Genomic DNA, 17176 nt, shown 5'->3' with positions numbered 1-17176 from the left:
AAATAACACTATAAGAAGCATAAGCATGCCAGAAGAAGAAGAGAGAAGGAAACTGGAAAAAATATTTTAAGAAATAATGGAAAAAAACTTCCCAAACTTGAAGAAGGAATAGAATATAGAAAAACAGGAAATTTGAAAAATACCAAGCTACATAGAAAACAGGAAAACTACAGCAAGACATGTATTAGAAAACTTCCAAGAGTCCAGGAAAGGTAAAAAATAATGAAGCAGGCAAGGGGGAAAATAACAGATAACCTACAAAGGAGTCCCAATTAAACTAAATCACACTTCTCTGTGGAAACACTGCAAGAGTGGAATGACATATTCAAAATAATCCAAAATAAAAAACTTCCAGCCAAGAATATTCCATCCTGCAAAAGTCTCCTTCAGATACAATGAAGAAATAAAGACATTCTCCCTAAGAATCTTATGGAGTTTGCAAGCACTAAAATCCCCTCCAAGAAATATTAAAAGGTGCTTTAGTATTGAAATGGAAGAGAGAAATAAATACAAACAACTGAACAAACAAAATAGAACCACAAGACAAAAGGGGGAAAGGGCAGTAGCAATGGAATGAACTCACCGATTAAAAGACACAGAATATCTAGTTAGATTAGGAAATATAATCCAATATTCTACTGTCTCCAAGAAACACACCTGAGTTCCAAAGATAAACATATACTGAAAGTAGAGCATCCAAAAGAAGGCAGCGACAGTCATATATATCATATAACATAAACTGCCAGCTTAAAAGGTAGCACGAGACAAGGATAAACACTATATAAAGATTAAGAGAACAATACAACAAGAAAACATAAAAATCATCAATATATACTTACCAAACAAAGAAGCACCAAAATACATGAGGCAATTACTATCAAATCTGAAACCAAACACTGGGAAAAACAGATATGAGGTTGGAGAATTTAAGACCCCACTCTCAACAATGGACAGGTCAACAAACAAAAAATTAACAAAGACACAATCACCCTAAACAAAGAACTAGACCAAACCAAATGAGTTGTGTATATATATATATATATATATATATATATATATATATATATATATATATATTTATAGGACACTGCACTCCAAAAAAGCCAAATATGCATTTTTCTCAAAAGCACATGGGTCATTCTCCAAGACTGACCACACTCATGAAGACTGAAATCATATCAAGTATCTTCTCTGATCATAAAGGCACTGAACAAAAAGTTAATACAAGAAGAAAAAAAGAAAATACTCTAATACATGGAAACTGAACAACACACTGCTGTGCAACCGCTCGATTAATGAGGAAGTCAAAGCAGAAATCAAAAAATATCTTGAGACAAATGAGAATGAGAACCCAAACATTCAGAACATATGGGGCACAGCAAAAGCAGTAGTAAAGGGGAAGTAAATAGCAATAAAAGCCCACATCAAAAAACTAGAAAGAGCCAAAATAAATAACTTTGCCACCCCTCTCTATAAATGAGAAAAAGAACAAAAAAAATCCTAGGTATCTACCCAAAGACACAAAAACACTATTTCGAAAGGAAACTTGCACTCCCACGTTTATAGCAACACTGCTTACAGTAGCCAAGATGTGAAAACATCCTAAGTGCCTCAAGACAGAAAAGCGGATCATGAAGATGTGGTGTTACATGCACAATGTAATACTACGCAGCTGATCAAAAAAGATAAACCCATGCCATTTGCAGCAACATGTATGGGATTTCAAGGGATTATCCTAAGTGAAAATTAGGATAAAGATAAACCAGGAGAAAGATAAATATCAGATAGTTTCACTTATATGTGGAATCCAGAGAAATTAAACAAAGAATCAGACAAAGATGAACCTTAAAACCAACCCTTAAAAGCTGACCATAGATCTGAAGCATCAAGGAGAGGAGGGGACAAAGAGACACCCCGCTGGTTGGGCAAAATCTTTGCACTCCATACAACTGATAAGGGACTGATCACAATGATATACAAAGAACTACACAACTCAACAAAAACAAAGTAAATGATCCAGTCAAGAAATGGGCAGAACTTAAAAGACATTTCTCCAAAGAGGAAATGCAAATAGCCAACAGGCGTATGAAAAAATGTTCAACATCCCTCATAATCAGGGAAATGCAAACCAAAATCACATTGAGATATACTACCTTACACCAGGGAGAATGGCACATACCAAAAAAAAAAAAAAAAACCTAACAGCAACAAATGTTGGCGAGGATGTGGAGAAAAAGGAATTCTCCTACACTGCTGGTAGGAATGCAAACAAGTCCAACCACTATGGAAAGCTGTCTAGAGGTTTCTCATTCATTTTTCTACTAAAAATGAAGCTACCATATGACCCAGCAATTCCACTCCTAGGGATCTACCCAAAGGACACAAAAACGTTGATTCAAAAGAACACCTGCACCCCTATGTTTATTGCAGCACTATTTATAATAGGTAAAACCTGAAAACAACACAAAGGTCCCAAAATAGATGACTGGATCAAGAAGATGTGGTATATATAAACAATGGAATACTATTCAGCAATCAAAAAAGATTAGCTCCATAAACTCATGCCATTCACAGCAATGTGGATGGAGCTAGAAGGAATTATGCTAGGTGAAATAAGTCAGAAGGAAAAAGAAAAACATATGGTTTCACTTATAGGAGGAATATAGGGGAAGCAAATAAGACATTAGGGGAAAAAATAATAACAATACAAAACACAATAAAACAAAAACAAACCGACAATTATAAACCAGAGACATTCTTCAGGGGAGGAGGAGGGAGAGGGATCAGAGGGAGGGAGGGAGGAGCACAAGGGACTGAAGTGATGGTGCATGGGTTCATTGGTGCAGGAAATTCTGTGGGAACTACACCTGAGGGGGTGGAGGGGGAAGCAAACATTGTTTAAAAATGAACAATAATGTAAAAAAATATATAAATAAAAAGAAAGTTTTGAAAAGGAGGGGAGGGAAATAAAGGGGGGGAAGACAAAGAGGGTAATAAACTATAATGGAGAATTATGGGTGAATTGGTAGTGGGAGAACTAAGGTGACCACACCAGAGGGGAGAACTTCTTTACCATGAGGGAGGATGTCAAATAACAGTAATTCAATTAAAAATATATTTATGGGCCTCCCGGGTGGCACAGTGGTTGAGCACTGGATTGCGAAGCTGCCCACAATTTCTGCAGTGCCGGTTGGATCCCCGGCCGTTGGGCAAGGGTCCCACAAGGCGCGCAGACCTCTCCTGCCGCCTGCTGCTCCCCTTAGCAGTGTATTTCGTCACTCTGCCTGTTCTGTTCCCCGCTCTGGCTCTGGTGAATCCTCTCACCTTCCCGCACCTTTGACTGTACCCAGTGCTCATACAAATAAATAAATAAATCGTTTAAAAAAAGAAAAAAGAAATGGGAGAGAAGAAATTTGATACCCCAAGTACAAATCACTCTTGAAGGGGTTTGTCCCACAATGTGGCAAAGAAATGGTGGGAATTGGGGTCAAGGAAATAACTGAGTTATTTATAGTCCAGTGGTGTTGATCCCATTGACATCAGGATTCATGGTCACTATACAAAAACTCTATTTCTATGTTCCAGGGGTCAGCAAACTATAATCTGTGGACAAAATCTGACATGTGACCTGTCTTTTATTGTCTGTAAACTAAGAATCATTTTATATTTTAAGATGATTATAAAAGGAGAAGCAATCAAAGGAAGAAGAGATCCTAGATGGGGCATGAAAGACTTAAAATATTTACTATGTGCCCTTTACAAAAGAGTATGCCAACCCCACTGTATGCTAGTGTAGGGTAAATGAACTGAATCATGCTTTTTATGCCCTCACAGCTAGCCTCTACAGCTCCCACCTGTGGTCCTAGATTTGGGGATGATGAGGGCCTAGAGGCATGGGCGCAGGCCACGAGCACCTCTAATTATGGATACGTGGGCCCAGAGAGCTCAGGCACGTGCATGTGTAAGAGTGGACACTTATGCCAAGAGGCAAGGGATGCAAGAGCGGGATCACTCTGAGGCGAGACTACGAGACGATATGAGACTGAGAGGGACAATGACAGAGAGATGCTGACAGAGAAAGCTGATCTGTCCCCAGATTCAGCAGGCCTATATAAAGGCCTATAAAAATCTACCAAGGGCTCCAAAATTTGCTTTTCGTCTATAAGAACCAACAATGAACCTACATGACCTGGGATGGTTGTTCAACAACTAGTAATAAACAATTGAAAAATATATTTTCAGGGCCTACCTTGTGGTGCAGTGGGTTGAGCGCAGCCCTATGAAGCTGTCCCCAGCCTCTGCAGTGTGGGTTTGATTCCCAGCAGGCCAGGGAGATACCCACATGGTGTGGCAGACTTCATCCATCTGCCTGTTTTTCTCCCTGCTCTGTCTCTGGTGAATTCTCTCACCCTCTGGCACCTCTGGCCTGTACCCCAGTTCTTGTATAGATAAATAAATCTTTAAAAAAAAAATTTCGAACACATTTTTGAATATCATACATCAGAAAAAGGCAAATACTCATGTGTAAATCTAACAGAATATGTGCAAAATCACTATGATGAAAACTTCAAAACACTGATGACAAAGTCTAAGACCCATAATAACAGAAATTTACAATACTTCAGGAATGCAAGTTTCAATATTATTAAGATGTTAGGTGTAGGGTAAATGGAAGTTATCAGGTTTTTGCCACCCTCCTGCCATTAGCATCTATGATCAACACCTTTGGTCTTACATGCGTGCCTGATGGCGGCATGTGTAGTGTGGTTGGGTGTGTGTAATGGACACACCTGAGCCAGAGACCAAGCATATAAGGGCAGCGGCAAAGAACAGAGGCAAGTGGCAACAGAGTACAGTGGAGAGTGGTAGAGAGCATCAGAGAACAGCTAAGAGAGCAAAGAGTATATAGGGATTCTCAAGGGGGCCCAAGTTGCTGTCTCCCTGCTGGCTTGTCTCCCCTAAGCTGTGAGGATGATGCCAAGAGCTCCAAGTTTCTCTTTCAAGCTGCCTGAACCCATGATGAACCTACCCAGCCTGGGATGGTTGCAAAACAACAGCACACACTAGGAGTAACAGTCTGGCAGAAAAAGGTAGGAAAAACATGAAGTAAACTGTACTTTTAGTGACAGAAGGGGAATACAAGCCACAGGAAGGAGGGGTGCAGAACCACCTTCAGTTGCCAACTAAGGGGAACATGACAACACCAGGGACTCGAGATCCTGCACTGCACAGAGAAGGGTGTGCACAGAATAGTTGCCCAGGACAGAGAGTGTACAGTTGGAGCTACAGGTGCAGGGGTGCAGAGTAAGGATTAGTGGCTTAGGCCTGAGGCTCTGTAGGGTAAGTGATTATCAGGCTTTTCTGCCCTCCCACCGTTAGCATTGATGATGGATCCACATGGTCCTGATAGCGGACACCTGGAGTAGGGTGTGGGCATACATAGGTGGGTCCACTTGGGCTGAGACTGGGTTTATAAGGGCAGCATTATGGGGAACGGAACCAGTAGAGGAGAGAGAACGGACCACAAGAGAATTCTGGAGAGCCCAGAAAGAGTGAAGATTCGCTGGGGGCTAGGAGGCCTACCAGCCTGCCTGGTAAAATGGCAATAAAAGACTGAAAAAGCCACCAAGGGCTCTGAGACTCTCCTTTACCCGTCTGCATAGGATCATAGAGATCTTGCTCCATGCCCTTCCTACCACTACAGGCTCTCAATAAAAAAAAAAAAAAAAAAAAAAAAAACATAGAAACATGGATGGAGTTGGAAGAGATGCCAAGTGAAATAAGTCAGGGAGAAAGATCAATAACAGATGGTGTCACTATTAAGTGGACTATAGAGAAATCAAACTAAGAACCAGAGACAGACAATCTGCAAAGCTAACCCTTGAAAACTGACTACCTGAAGCATCCAGAGAGGGGAGGAGTGGAGAGAGAGTAGAAACAAAGAGGAAAAGAAACGCAGTGGACTGTGGTGGTGAACTATGGTTGATTTGGTGCTGGTGGTGCACTAGGGTGGTGATACCTGATGGAGAGAATTCTAATGTTATCACAATAAAAAATAATATTTTTTTTTTAAAGCCTGAGTCTGAACTGGAGGGGAGAAACAGATAGGATCACCTGTGTCTCCTCACAGAACAGGGTGGAAGCTGAAGCTAGAATATTCAAAACACATGCCGCCCCCACCGCAGATCTGAAACCAAGACAACAAATGAACGCGTGCCTAAGCCAGAGTTTTTGCTTGTTTCTTTGTTTGTTTGTTTAAAGATTTATTTTATTTATACAAGAGCCGGGGTAGAGGCCAGATGCTCAGGAGGGTGAGAGGATTCACCAGAGCCAGAGTGGGGAACAGACAGGCAGACTGACAAAATACACTGCTGAGGGGAGCAGCTGGTGAGACAGGAGAGGTATGCTCGCCATGTGGGTTGCTCAGAGGCCAGCGGGGATTGAACCAGTACTGCAGAGGCTGCAGACAGCTTCACAGCACTGCGCTCACCCCCTGCGCCACCATGGAGGCCCTAAGCCAGAATTTAAGCACCTGTTAACAAGAGTCAATAATTCAGGTTAAGACTCCACTGGAAAAGAAAACAACTCAAGCCTGTCACCCCAAATCAACTACAATAAGTGGCCAGCGATGCATCTAGTGCTCAAAAAATAGCCCAGAGGTAGAGCTGACACAAGACAATGAAACACATGAAGACAGCGGAGCTGGCCAGAGGAAGGCATTGCTGTGGGTTGCCACCACACAACTCTAGCACCCACAACACATTGCAAAACTTGAATCCCAGATGCTCACTGGAGGTGACCCTTTGGTGACCTACTGCCCTAGTGCTCTTTCACCTATTACCTCTCATCAGTGCCAGTTCTCTAATTATTTCAACAGGTGTAAAGGCAACAGTGTGAAAGTCCACCCTTATTATAGCACATTAAAAACTAAAATTGAAGTGACAGAAGAAGATACCACAAATATTGGAGGGGGGGAAAAAAGGAGAGAAATCTCACTCAAGCAGCACAAAACATGACTGAAGAGAAATTCAGTGTAACAGTTGTAACAACATTTCTGATACTTAGAAAAACAAGATATAAAACAATAGAATAATGACTGAAAATATGAAGCAGTTACAGTTAGAAGTAACAGAACTAAGAGATACTGTAATAAAATTGGAAAATACAATTGAGGGCCATAGCAGCAGATAAACAGAAGCAATGGAGAGAATTAAGTCCCTTGAAAACACAGTATCAGAGAACACACAAATGGAACAAACCGAGAAAAAAAGAATAAAAAATAAAAATAGTGTAATGCCCTTTGGGGTAACCTAAAGAAAAACAAAATATTATGCAGGTCCCAGAAGGAAAAAAGAAACAGAAAGTCATAGAAATTTTATTTAAGGAAGTAATTGCTAAGGACCAACTTGGAAAATTAACCAGATGCCATGATCCAAGAGGCCAAAATGTTCCAAATAAAATAGTTCTAGCAGACACAAACCAAGACACATTACATTAAAGATGCTGAAAGCTGATGACAACAACAAAATACCTTGAGACAAATGACAATAAGAACACAACCTTCCAGAACATTTAGGACAAAGCAAAAGTAGTACTAAGAGGGAAGTCCATAGCAATACGAGCCCACATCAAGAAATAAAAAAGAGCCCAAAGAAATAACTTTGCCCCTCACCTCAAGGAACTAGAAAAAAGAAGAACAAAAATATGAAAAGCCAGTAGAAGGAAGGAAATATTGTAATAAAAAGTAGAGCAAAAATTAATGAAATAGAAACCAAAAGACAGTCCAAAAGATCAATGAAACTAAAAGCTGGTTCTTTCAAAAATAAACAAAATCTCAGCAATATATACATTTTTCTCAAGTACACATGGAACATTCTCAAGGACAGATCACATGTTGGGACATAAAAAATCTCAATAAATTTAAGAAGACAGAGATCATACCAAGCATCATTTGCAAACACAATAAGTTTAGAAATCAACTACAAGAAGAGAACTGGAAAAACCACAATTGCATGGAGATTAACAAGATGTTGAAGAATAGTTGGGTCAAAGGAGAAATCAAAAAGTATCTGGAGATGAATGACAATGAAAATGCTACATATAAGAATCTTTGGGGGCCTCCCCGGTGGCGCAGCGGTTGAGCGCTGGGTTGCGAAGCTGCCCGCGGCCTCTGTGGCACCAGTTCGATCCCCAGCTGCTCCCCGGCCACCAGAGGAGGGTCCCACATGGCGCGCAGACCTCTCCTGCCGCCCGCTGCTCCCCTCAGCAGTGTACTTCGGTCCTTCTGCCTGCTCTGCTCCCTACTCTGGCTCTGGTGAATTCTCTCACCCTCCCGCACTTCTGACTGTACCCAGTGCATGTATAAACAAACAAGCAAACAAACAAATAAATAAAACATGCCTCTATAAAAAAAAATATATAAAAAAAAAAAAAGAATCTTTGGGAATTTAGCAAAAACAGTATTACAGGCACATCTCAGGAAACAAGAAAATTCTCAAACAATCTAATCTTACACCTAAAGGAACTAGAAAAATAAGAGTAAAATAATCCAGAAGTCAGTAGAAGGAAGATAGTAATAAAAATCAGAGCTGAAATAAATGAAATAAAAACAAAAAAATACAAAGATCAATGAAGTAAAGAGTTGGGTTTGGGGGGTGGGAATCAACAAAATTGACAAACCTCTGACTAGACTCATTAAGAAAAAAAAAGACTCAAGCTGCAAATAAAATCACAAATGAAGAAGGAGACATTATGACATATACCACGGAAACACAGAGACTGCTATGACTGCCTGTATGCTAACAACTTGGACAACTTAAAGAAAGAAAGGAAGTGGGTAAAATCATTGGATCACACAAGTGTCTTGAGAGAAAATATGAACATACCTATCAAAACTAAAGAAATATAACAGTAATCAAAAACTTCCCAAAAAACAAATGTCCAGGACCAGATGTTTTCACTAGTGCATTCTACCTGAAGAGTATGAAAACACTAATAAGAAAAGATACATGCACTCCTATGTTGATTGCAACACTTCACAAAAGCCAAGATATGGAGACCATCCAAATGTCTGATGACAGATGAGTGAATAAAGAAGATGTGATCTATATACACAGTAGAATACTACTCAGGCATTAAAAAAATATTAAATCTTGTCATTTTTGACAACATGAATGAGCCTTGAGGGGTTTAAACTATGTGAAATAAGTCAGGAGAAACATTAAAACCATAAAATTTTTCTCCTTTGTAGAATACAAAGAAAAAATAAACCAAAACAAACCCTTAGACTCTGACAACAAGATGGAGATGACCAGAGGGAAGGAAGGAGAGGGTACAGATAGAGGGGACTGACTGGTTGATGATGGATGGTGACTGGACATTGTGGGCATGGTGTGACATACAGTGTTTCTGAGTGCGATGCTGCATGCCCAAAACCTATGCAGTGTTTTAAACTAAGTTACCTCAACAAATAATAAATAAAATCCCAGTTGAAACTTCTGTTTCCGTTAGTAGCAATTATTTGGATTAAACTTCCAGTTTTTTACAAACAACTTTCAAATATGGATAATTTTCCAATTTCTTAAATGACCCAAAAAGACAGCAAAGTATAAAGACATTGCTGTGTAACAAAAGAAGAATGCTATGGTTTATAAAAGATCTCCCCTGGGAAAACTGCCGGGCCAGCAATAGCAGAGGCCTGAGTCAGCAAAAAGAAAACAAAGAGTTTGCTGTGACGAAGCCATGCAGTCAAAATGCATGGAGGATCGATCCCACATACCATGTCCACCCCCCTATCATTTTGCGTGACTGTAGAAAGGAATCAGAGGTAAGTCCCTCACTGCCCAGCAAGCCGTCACATGGCAGAAGCACTCTTTCAGATACAAAGAAATCTTTATAAATTTCAGTTCTTAATGCTTTCCCACACACAGATGTCCGACCCTTCAGAGTAAGAGATCACTTTTTATATTGCTTGTCTCTTTTACAGAGGAATTGTGTATCACCTTCTGTGCACACAGACCACAAACATTAATACACAAAATGTGTATTAATGAAACCAAAACCTCTGAAGGGCAGGAACAGCGCCCAGAGAAATCTGAAAGCTGTATCTCTGGGTCTGTGTCCTCAGGTTTGCTCTGAAAGTATCTCTTTAATAAACTTCTCTTTGAAGTACTTCACAGCAGTGATATTTCAGCCAACACTACTCAAATAAAGAGAAACCTAGGGATAAAATAAATATGAATGACATTTTTGGCCTGGAGAATTTCTCAAGTCAAGAAAATGTGAGACTAATGTGATGGCTTCATGGTGGGGGAGAAAACCAAAGCCCAGAGTGATATAAGCATGGGAAATTGTAAAATATCCACATAAGAGGAAACCTCGAAAAACTATACCCCTCAGGGTAAGAGTAAACTGGTGAAGGAACCTGCAAGTGTGAGTTCAGCTTGAATTTAATCTGCCTCAGTGACACTGGGCACCACAAGCTTTGAGCTTGGTTGAAAATAATCCTCAACCAGCAGGACTCAAGGAATCATCTTATATAAGAAGGTGCCTTCTTCAAATTCTACAATTATTATTCCAAGTATGAAAGCCAACATCCAGGCAAAGATAACCCAATACATAAGACCACTGACCCTCATGAGTAAAAAACCAGCAAAAGTTACAGGCAGTATAACAATTATAGATATCATAATATCAGACACACTATAAAGCACAGGTGTATTAGTAAGTAAACAAAGCAACACGGTAATCACAGAAACATAGTGCAGGAATCTGAAATGAGAAAAAATTATGTAAATTAGGTGTGGAATCAATATTAGGAGATAGATGGTCAGAGCATAATGCCATTATGGGTCCTCCCCCAAGACTCAGAGCCTCAAATGTGCCCTTAAAGTCCGTCCTTAAGCCAGTTGCCCCTCTTGCTCAAACACTTCCCATCACTGCCTAATGCCCACAAATAAACATCAAGACACGGTTTGGGTGCTGCAGGGGGCCTTGTTGCCCCAGCCACATAAGACACTGGCAAGCAGCTAAGTTAAAGGGCCTCACACCATGGGGCCGAAGTTAAAAGGCCTCACACTGTAGGGCTGAAGATTCCTTGTGCCTCACACCGTGAGGCTGAAGATCTAACATCCCTTTATTTTTTTGTTCTTGGTCGTAAAAAGAGAAAAATTTCCCAGAAAGTACATTAGGCAATAAATTATATGCATCAGTATACTGCAAATAAATGGCACAGAAAATTATCTGTTTAGAAATTATTAAACAATTTGGCCCACGTGTCAATGGGAGACAATTTATTGTACATGCCTGACAAGCAATCCAGTGCAACAATTATAGTAAATCCTTCTTTTGCTTTTTTAGAAGTTTCCCTTTTTTTTTTTTTAAAGAAGTTTCTTAGGAAAGTTTTTAAATGAAGTTAACTGTGTTAAGAAGTTTCTAGGTAGAAAAAGTTCTGATAGCTGAGTAGCAGCTGGTCTCCTGCTGAAGGCCATATGAATAGAATAGTCTTTTGATGCTTAAACTTTAGCTGATAGGGATGTACTGGCAGCTATCAACTGTCTTAGTAATTGTCTAGCTGAAATAATGAGTTTTAGTGTTAGGTTTGTTTTTTGTTTTTTTTTAAGTAGGGTATTTTTCTCTAATATTTTTTCTTCTCACTATAATAGTTTTTACAACTTCCTTGAAATATTCTGGAGTGGAATGAGTGGCATAAGGAAAAATTGTGATGATAATTGATAAGATATGACTGAGGTGTGTTCTGGTGTTGATACTAGATTTATTTCCAGATTCTCAGCTCTATAGAAGGATTCTGTATATAAATGTGCTCATGAAATGTTAGATTTTTTTTCTCATTGCTACCAAATGAAGATAAATGCTATTGGTAAAAGAAAGCTTAACTACTTTTGAAATATAATCAAGAGTTAATAGTATAGAATAAAATCTGCACCTCCTAGTGTTCTGAAGTTTTTATCTATTAACCTTGAAGGCTGCCGTCTAGCTGAGACCCGTAGGAGCCAGGAGTCCATGGGAGTAAAATACACTAATTGTTTCTGCTTTGCACATGATGATATAATTTTTCTGATTACTAAAAGTGAATAATAAAGACCTGCTTAGTCTCTCGGCAGAAGAGATTTGCACCCCGTCCAGTATCAGTGTCTCCTCAATCCCCTTCCCTTCAGCCCCTAACGTGTCCCCTAGGCCGTGTCATCCTTTCAGGAACCCCTGACACGACATTTTGCGGGAGGCTGGTCCCCGGCATTTGGGCTCAGAGATACCAGCCACTCCCACCCTCTGGTTCCTGCCTGGACCCCCACGCCCTGCCGAGACTCTCGGTGAGTCCCGGACAGACGTGACAGCACTGTTTCATTCTTGGGAATCTACAGAGAAGTGTGTAAGGTCAGCGCGGATCCCAGGCTAGGCAGCGGGGAGTCACTGCGGGTCCTCGCTTAGGGGCTCCAACCGCAGCCAAAGTCCGCCCTCTGCGCGCAGGATCAGCTCCGGCTTCCTGCGCGGCTCCTGCTCGTCCGGCAGCACGCGGAAGCGCAGCAAGGTGAGCGCCAGGACCACCTTCATCTCGGTCATGGCGAACGTCTGCCCGATGCAGTTCCTGCGGGAGGGATGGGTCTCTGACTACACCTGGGAGCCCCAGTTCCATCGCACTGGGAACCCGAGCCAGGACCCCCATCCCTGACTGCAGGGATAAAGGAGGCTAACTGTGCAGGGGAGCTCCATGTGGGCTTGCATCTCCACTGAGACCCACCGTCGACCGCACCACATCCCCACCTCAGACAGTCACTGGCCTCACCTGGGTCCTGCTGAGAAGGGAATAAAGGCCAAAGGAGACGTTTTCTGAGGTGTCTCTGGGTCGAAGCGGAAGGGATTATATACCTGGGAGCAAAGAGAGGCAGGACTAGGATGTGGGATTTCCCAGGACATCTATCCATCCATACACCACCCTCAGATAAGACAGATGTAGATGCAATGGGAGGGTATTGTATGACTTCTCTGTCAGGACCTGCCCCCTCACAATATCTTGACGAGTAAGGGAGGAGAGACAGCACCTCAGGTTCTGGCCAGACAGATGGGTTGTGATGAATCCCGAAGATGCTGATGGCACAAATGTTTCCTATTAGGGAGGGGGGGGGTCAGTATGAGGTACTGCTGATGGTACAACCACCCTCTGCCCCCTCATGTGGGCACCTTTGGGGATGACCCGGCCATCTGGGAGGACAACATCCTGCGTGGAGCTGCGGGAGATGACGGTGACCGGGGGGTGCAAGCGCAGACTCTCCTTGATGCACATGGTCAGGAATGGCAGCTGACTCAGGTCTTCCCTAAGGAATACAGGCAGACAGTTATACAAGCAGCTAATCAAAGACTCCTCCAGCCTTTCTGCTGTCCCATGAGACCATCTCCCTATCACCCTCTGACTCTCACTCCTTTAACAAAATTAATTCGACATACCCAAAACCTAAGCAATAGAAAATCAGTCACAAAAGTACTGCAGGAAAACTGACATTTCTGAGAAAAACACAACACTCATTATATATAGGGTATCCTTAAAAATGTTAATACCTTTGCATAAAAAAATGCTATTCAGGGCCACCCTGCTAGCACAAGGGTTTAAGTCTCAACACCATGAATTATTGGAGCCATTGCAGCATGAGTTCAATCTCCGGCCACGGAGGTGACACACATAGCACAGCAGACTTCTCCTGTCTCACCTGCTGCGCCCCTCAGCAGTGTATTTCAGTAGATCCACCTGTTCTGCTCCCCACTCTGTCTCTGGTGAATCCTCTCACTCCCACCACTATACCTCTGGACTACACCCCAGCTGTTGTATGCATAAATAAATAAAATAAATCTTTTAAAAATGCTTTTCAAATTACATATTGACAAGTAGCTAAAAATAGAACAAGAAAAATCTCTATAATAGAACCTATAAGTTTATTTGAAAGAGTAATTTCCAGTCCATATTCTAGGATAGGATGAGCTAATATGAAGGAGTTGATTCCTTCTAAATTAATAAATATATCCAATGCAGTCCAATAAAAAATGTAGTTGATTTCGGGGTGGGGGGACTTGTTTGTCTTATTCATTTTGAAAGAATTAAAGCTCACAGCCTAGGTCAACTTTAAATAAAAAGTCAAAAAATAACCAATATGTCAGATACTAGACCTATTATAAAACTGCAGTATTTAAAAAAAACTGTAGTAATAATTTAAAAAATGATAGTCTGTTAGTGGGACTGTAAATTGGTGCAGTCATTATGCAGAATAGTATGAAAACTCCTAAATCTTTTTTTAAAGATTTATTTATTTATGCATACAAGAACTGGGGTACAGGTCAAAGGTGTGGGGGTGAGAGGATTCACCAGAGACAGAGTAGAGAACAGAACAGGCAGATCTACTGGAATACACTGCTGAGGGGAGCAGCAGGCGAGTCAGGACAGTCTGCTGTGCCATGTGGTCACCTTCCTGGCCAGGGATTGAACTCCCGCTACAATGGCTACAGATAGCTTCATAGATTGCATCATAACCCCTTGCACCACCAGGGAGGCCCAAAAATTCCTAAATCTTTAAGAATAGAAATACAATATAATCCAGTTATTCCACTTGTGTGTATTTATCTGAAGAAAACAAAAACATTAATTCAAACAGATATCTGCATCCCTATGTTGATTCCACCATTATTTACAATAGCCAAGACATGGAAATAGCCTGTGTCCATTGATGGATAAATGGAAAAAGATGTGGTATACTGCTGGTGGGAAGGAAACCATTATGGAAAGCTGTGTGGAGGTTTATCAAACTACTGAAAATGGAGCTACCATATGACCCAGCAATTCCACTCCTACACCTGCACCCCTATGTTTAACCCAAATGCCCAAAAATAGATGACTGGATCAAGAAGATGTGGTATATATACACAATAGAATACTATTCAGCAGTCAAAAAAGATAAACTCATGCCATTCGCACAAACATGGATGGAGCTAGAAAGGATTATGTTCAGTGAAATAAGTCAGAAGGAAAAAGAAAAATATCAGATGTTTTCACTGATAAGAGGAATATAGGGGAAGCAAATAAGGGATCAGGGGAAAAATAATAACAATAAAAACAAAACAAAACAAAATTAACAGGCAACTATAAATCAGAAACATTCTGTGAGGGAGAAGGAGGGAGAAGGATAAAACAAGGGTGGGAAGAGCACAAGGGATTGTGGTGATGGTACATGGGTAAATTGGTGGTGGGAATTCTATGGGGACTACACCTGAGAAAAGAAAGCAAACATTGTGTAAAAATGAACAATAATGTAAAATGTATATAAACAAATTAATTATTTTTTCTTTTTTTTTTTCATTTTCTTTTTACATTCACCATACAATTGCAATGCCCTTATTTTGACCCCAATCGCTTCTTTCCCCACTGCCCCCCATAGTGTGTCTCTGGTTCACAGTTGTTTGTTGATTTTGATTTTTTCTTTCTTATAGCTATTCTTTTTCCTGGTAACTTATTTAGGTTTTCTAGATTCCTGCTATGAGTGAGACCCTCCGGTATTTTTCTTTTTCTTTCTGGCTTATTTCACTCAGCATGATCCCTTCTAGCTCCATCCATGTTGCTGCAAATTATATGTTTATCTTTTTTGATTGCTGAGTAATATTCCATTGTGTATATGTACCACATCTTCTTGATCCAGTCATCTATTTTTGGGCATTTGGGTTGTTTCCAAAACTTAGCTACTGTAAATTGTGCTGCTATAAACATAGGGTTGCAGGTGTTCTTTGGAATTAATGTTTCTGTGTCCTTTGGGTAAATATCTAGGAGTGGAATTGCTGGATCATATGGAAGCTCTATCTTTAGTAGGTTGAGGAATCTCCACACAGCTTTCCATAGTGGTTGGACCAGTTTGCACTCCCACCAGCAGTGCAGGAGAGTTCCTTTTTCTCAACATCTTCGCCAACATTTGTTGTTGCTAGCTTTTTTAATATGTGCCATTCTCACTGGTGTGAGATGGTATCTCCTTGGTAGTTTTGATTTGCATATCCCTGATTGCAAGTGACATTGAACATTTTTTCATATGCCTGTTGGCCATTTGTATTTCCTCTTCAGAGAAGTTTCTTTTTAGCTCTTCTGCCCATTTTTTGACTGGTTTATTTTTTTAAACAAATTAATTGTTAAAAAAAGATGTGTATACAAGGGATTATGGTGACCCAATACTGTACAAAACTGAACAATGTAAGAAAATAAAAAAGTTTAGTCAATAAAAAAAGAAGCAGTGGTACATATATACACAATGGGATACTACCATTCAACCACTAAAAAAAGATGAAATATTGAGGCCTCCCTGGTGGTGCAAGGGTTACAGTCTCAGCACTATCAAGCTATCTACAGCCACTGAGGCATGAGTTCGATTCCCTGCTGGGAAGCTAACCCACATGGAGAGGCAGACCTCTCCTGTCTTGCCCACTGCTCCCCTCAGCAGTGTATTTCAGTAGATCCACCTGTTCTGCTCCCCACTGTGTCTCTGGTGAATCCTCTCACTCCACCTCCACTCCACACCTCTGACCTACACCCCAGTTCTTGTATGCATAAATAAAAATAAATCTTTTTTTTAAAAAGATGAAATATTGCCACTGGCAACAACAAGAGTAGAATTTTAGGATATTATGCTTAGTGAAATAAGCTAGAAGGAGAAAACCAAATATCGTATGATTTCACTCATGTGGAAGATAAAGAAACAAAGCAAGCAAACAAAACAAATAAAAACAAATTCATGGATACAAAGAACAGACTGGTAATTACAAGGAGGGAAGGGGATTTGGGAGTGGGCAACACGTAAAGGGGTCAAAGTATGACAGAGAATGGAAACCAGACTGTTGCTGGTGCTGTACACATGAAAGTTACATAATGTTACAAACCAGTGTTATCACAACTAAAATTTATTTTTAAAAAAGAATACCCAAGGGATTAAGTCTCAGCACTATGAAGCTATCCGCAACCACTGCAGCAAGAGTTTGAAACTCGACTAACCCACACAGCACAGCAGGTCTCTCCTGTCTGGCCCACTGCTCCTCTCAGCAGTTTATTTCAGTAGAGCAGCCTGTTCTGCTCCGGACTCTGTCGCTAGTGAATCTTTTCACCCCCACCCCGGACTCAGCTCCCACCCCCGCACCTCTA

The 17176-nt window shown here is 40.7% G+C and overlaps 1 protein-coding gene across 4 annotated transcripts in view; it reads right to left on the bottom strand.

Annotated features, from left to right (window-relative positions):
* Positions 1 to 17176, bottom strand: part of LOC311182439 (cytochrome P450 4F3) — a gene marked incomplete at both ends in the record, with an annotated part of 57357 nt that overhangs the window by 25730 nt on the left and 14451 nt on the right. For 2 of the 4 annotated variants that reach the window (XM_084251227.1, XM_084251222.1), the window contains 4 exons: positions 12329 to 12604; positions 12803 to 12885; positions 13059 to 13123; positions 13198 to 13331. The exons of the other annotated variants lie outside the window; for them this stretch is intronic. In XM_084251227.1, coding sequence (XP_084107353.1) covers positions 12427 to 12604; positions 12803 to 12885; positions 13059 to 13123; positions 13198 to 13331 — 460 coding nt within the window. Of the gene's footprint in view, positions 1 to 12328; positions 12605 to 12802; positions 12886 to 13058; positions 13124 to 13197; positions 13332 to 17176 lie in introns of those variants that run through there. 4 annotated transcript variants of the gene reach the window in all.

The sequence above is a fragment of the Talpa europaea genome (assembly GCF_964194135.1).
Source record: "Talpa europaea genome assembly, chromosome: 12".
In the NCBI taxonomy this organism is placed as follows: domain Eukaryota; kingdom Metazoa; phylum Chordata; class Mammalia; order Eulipotyphla; family Talpidae; genus Talpa; species Talpa europaea.
This window is presented reverse-complemented; position numbering and strand designations above follow the sequence as displayed.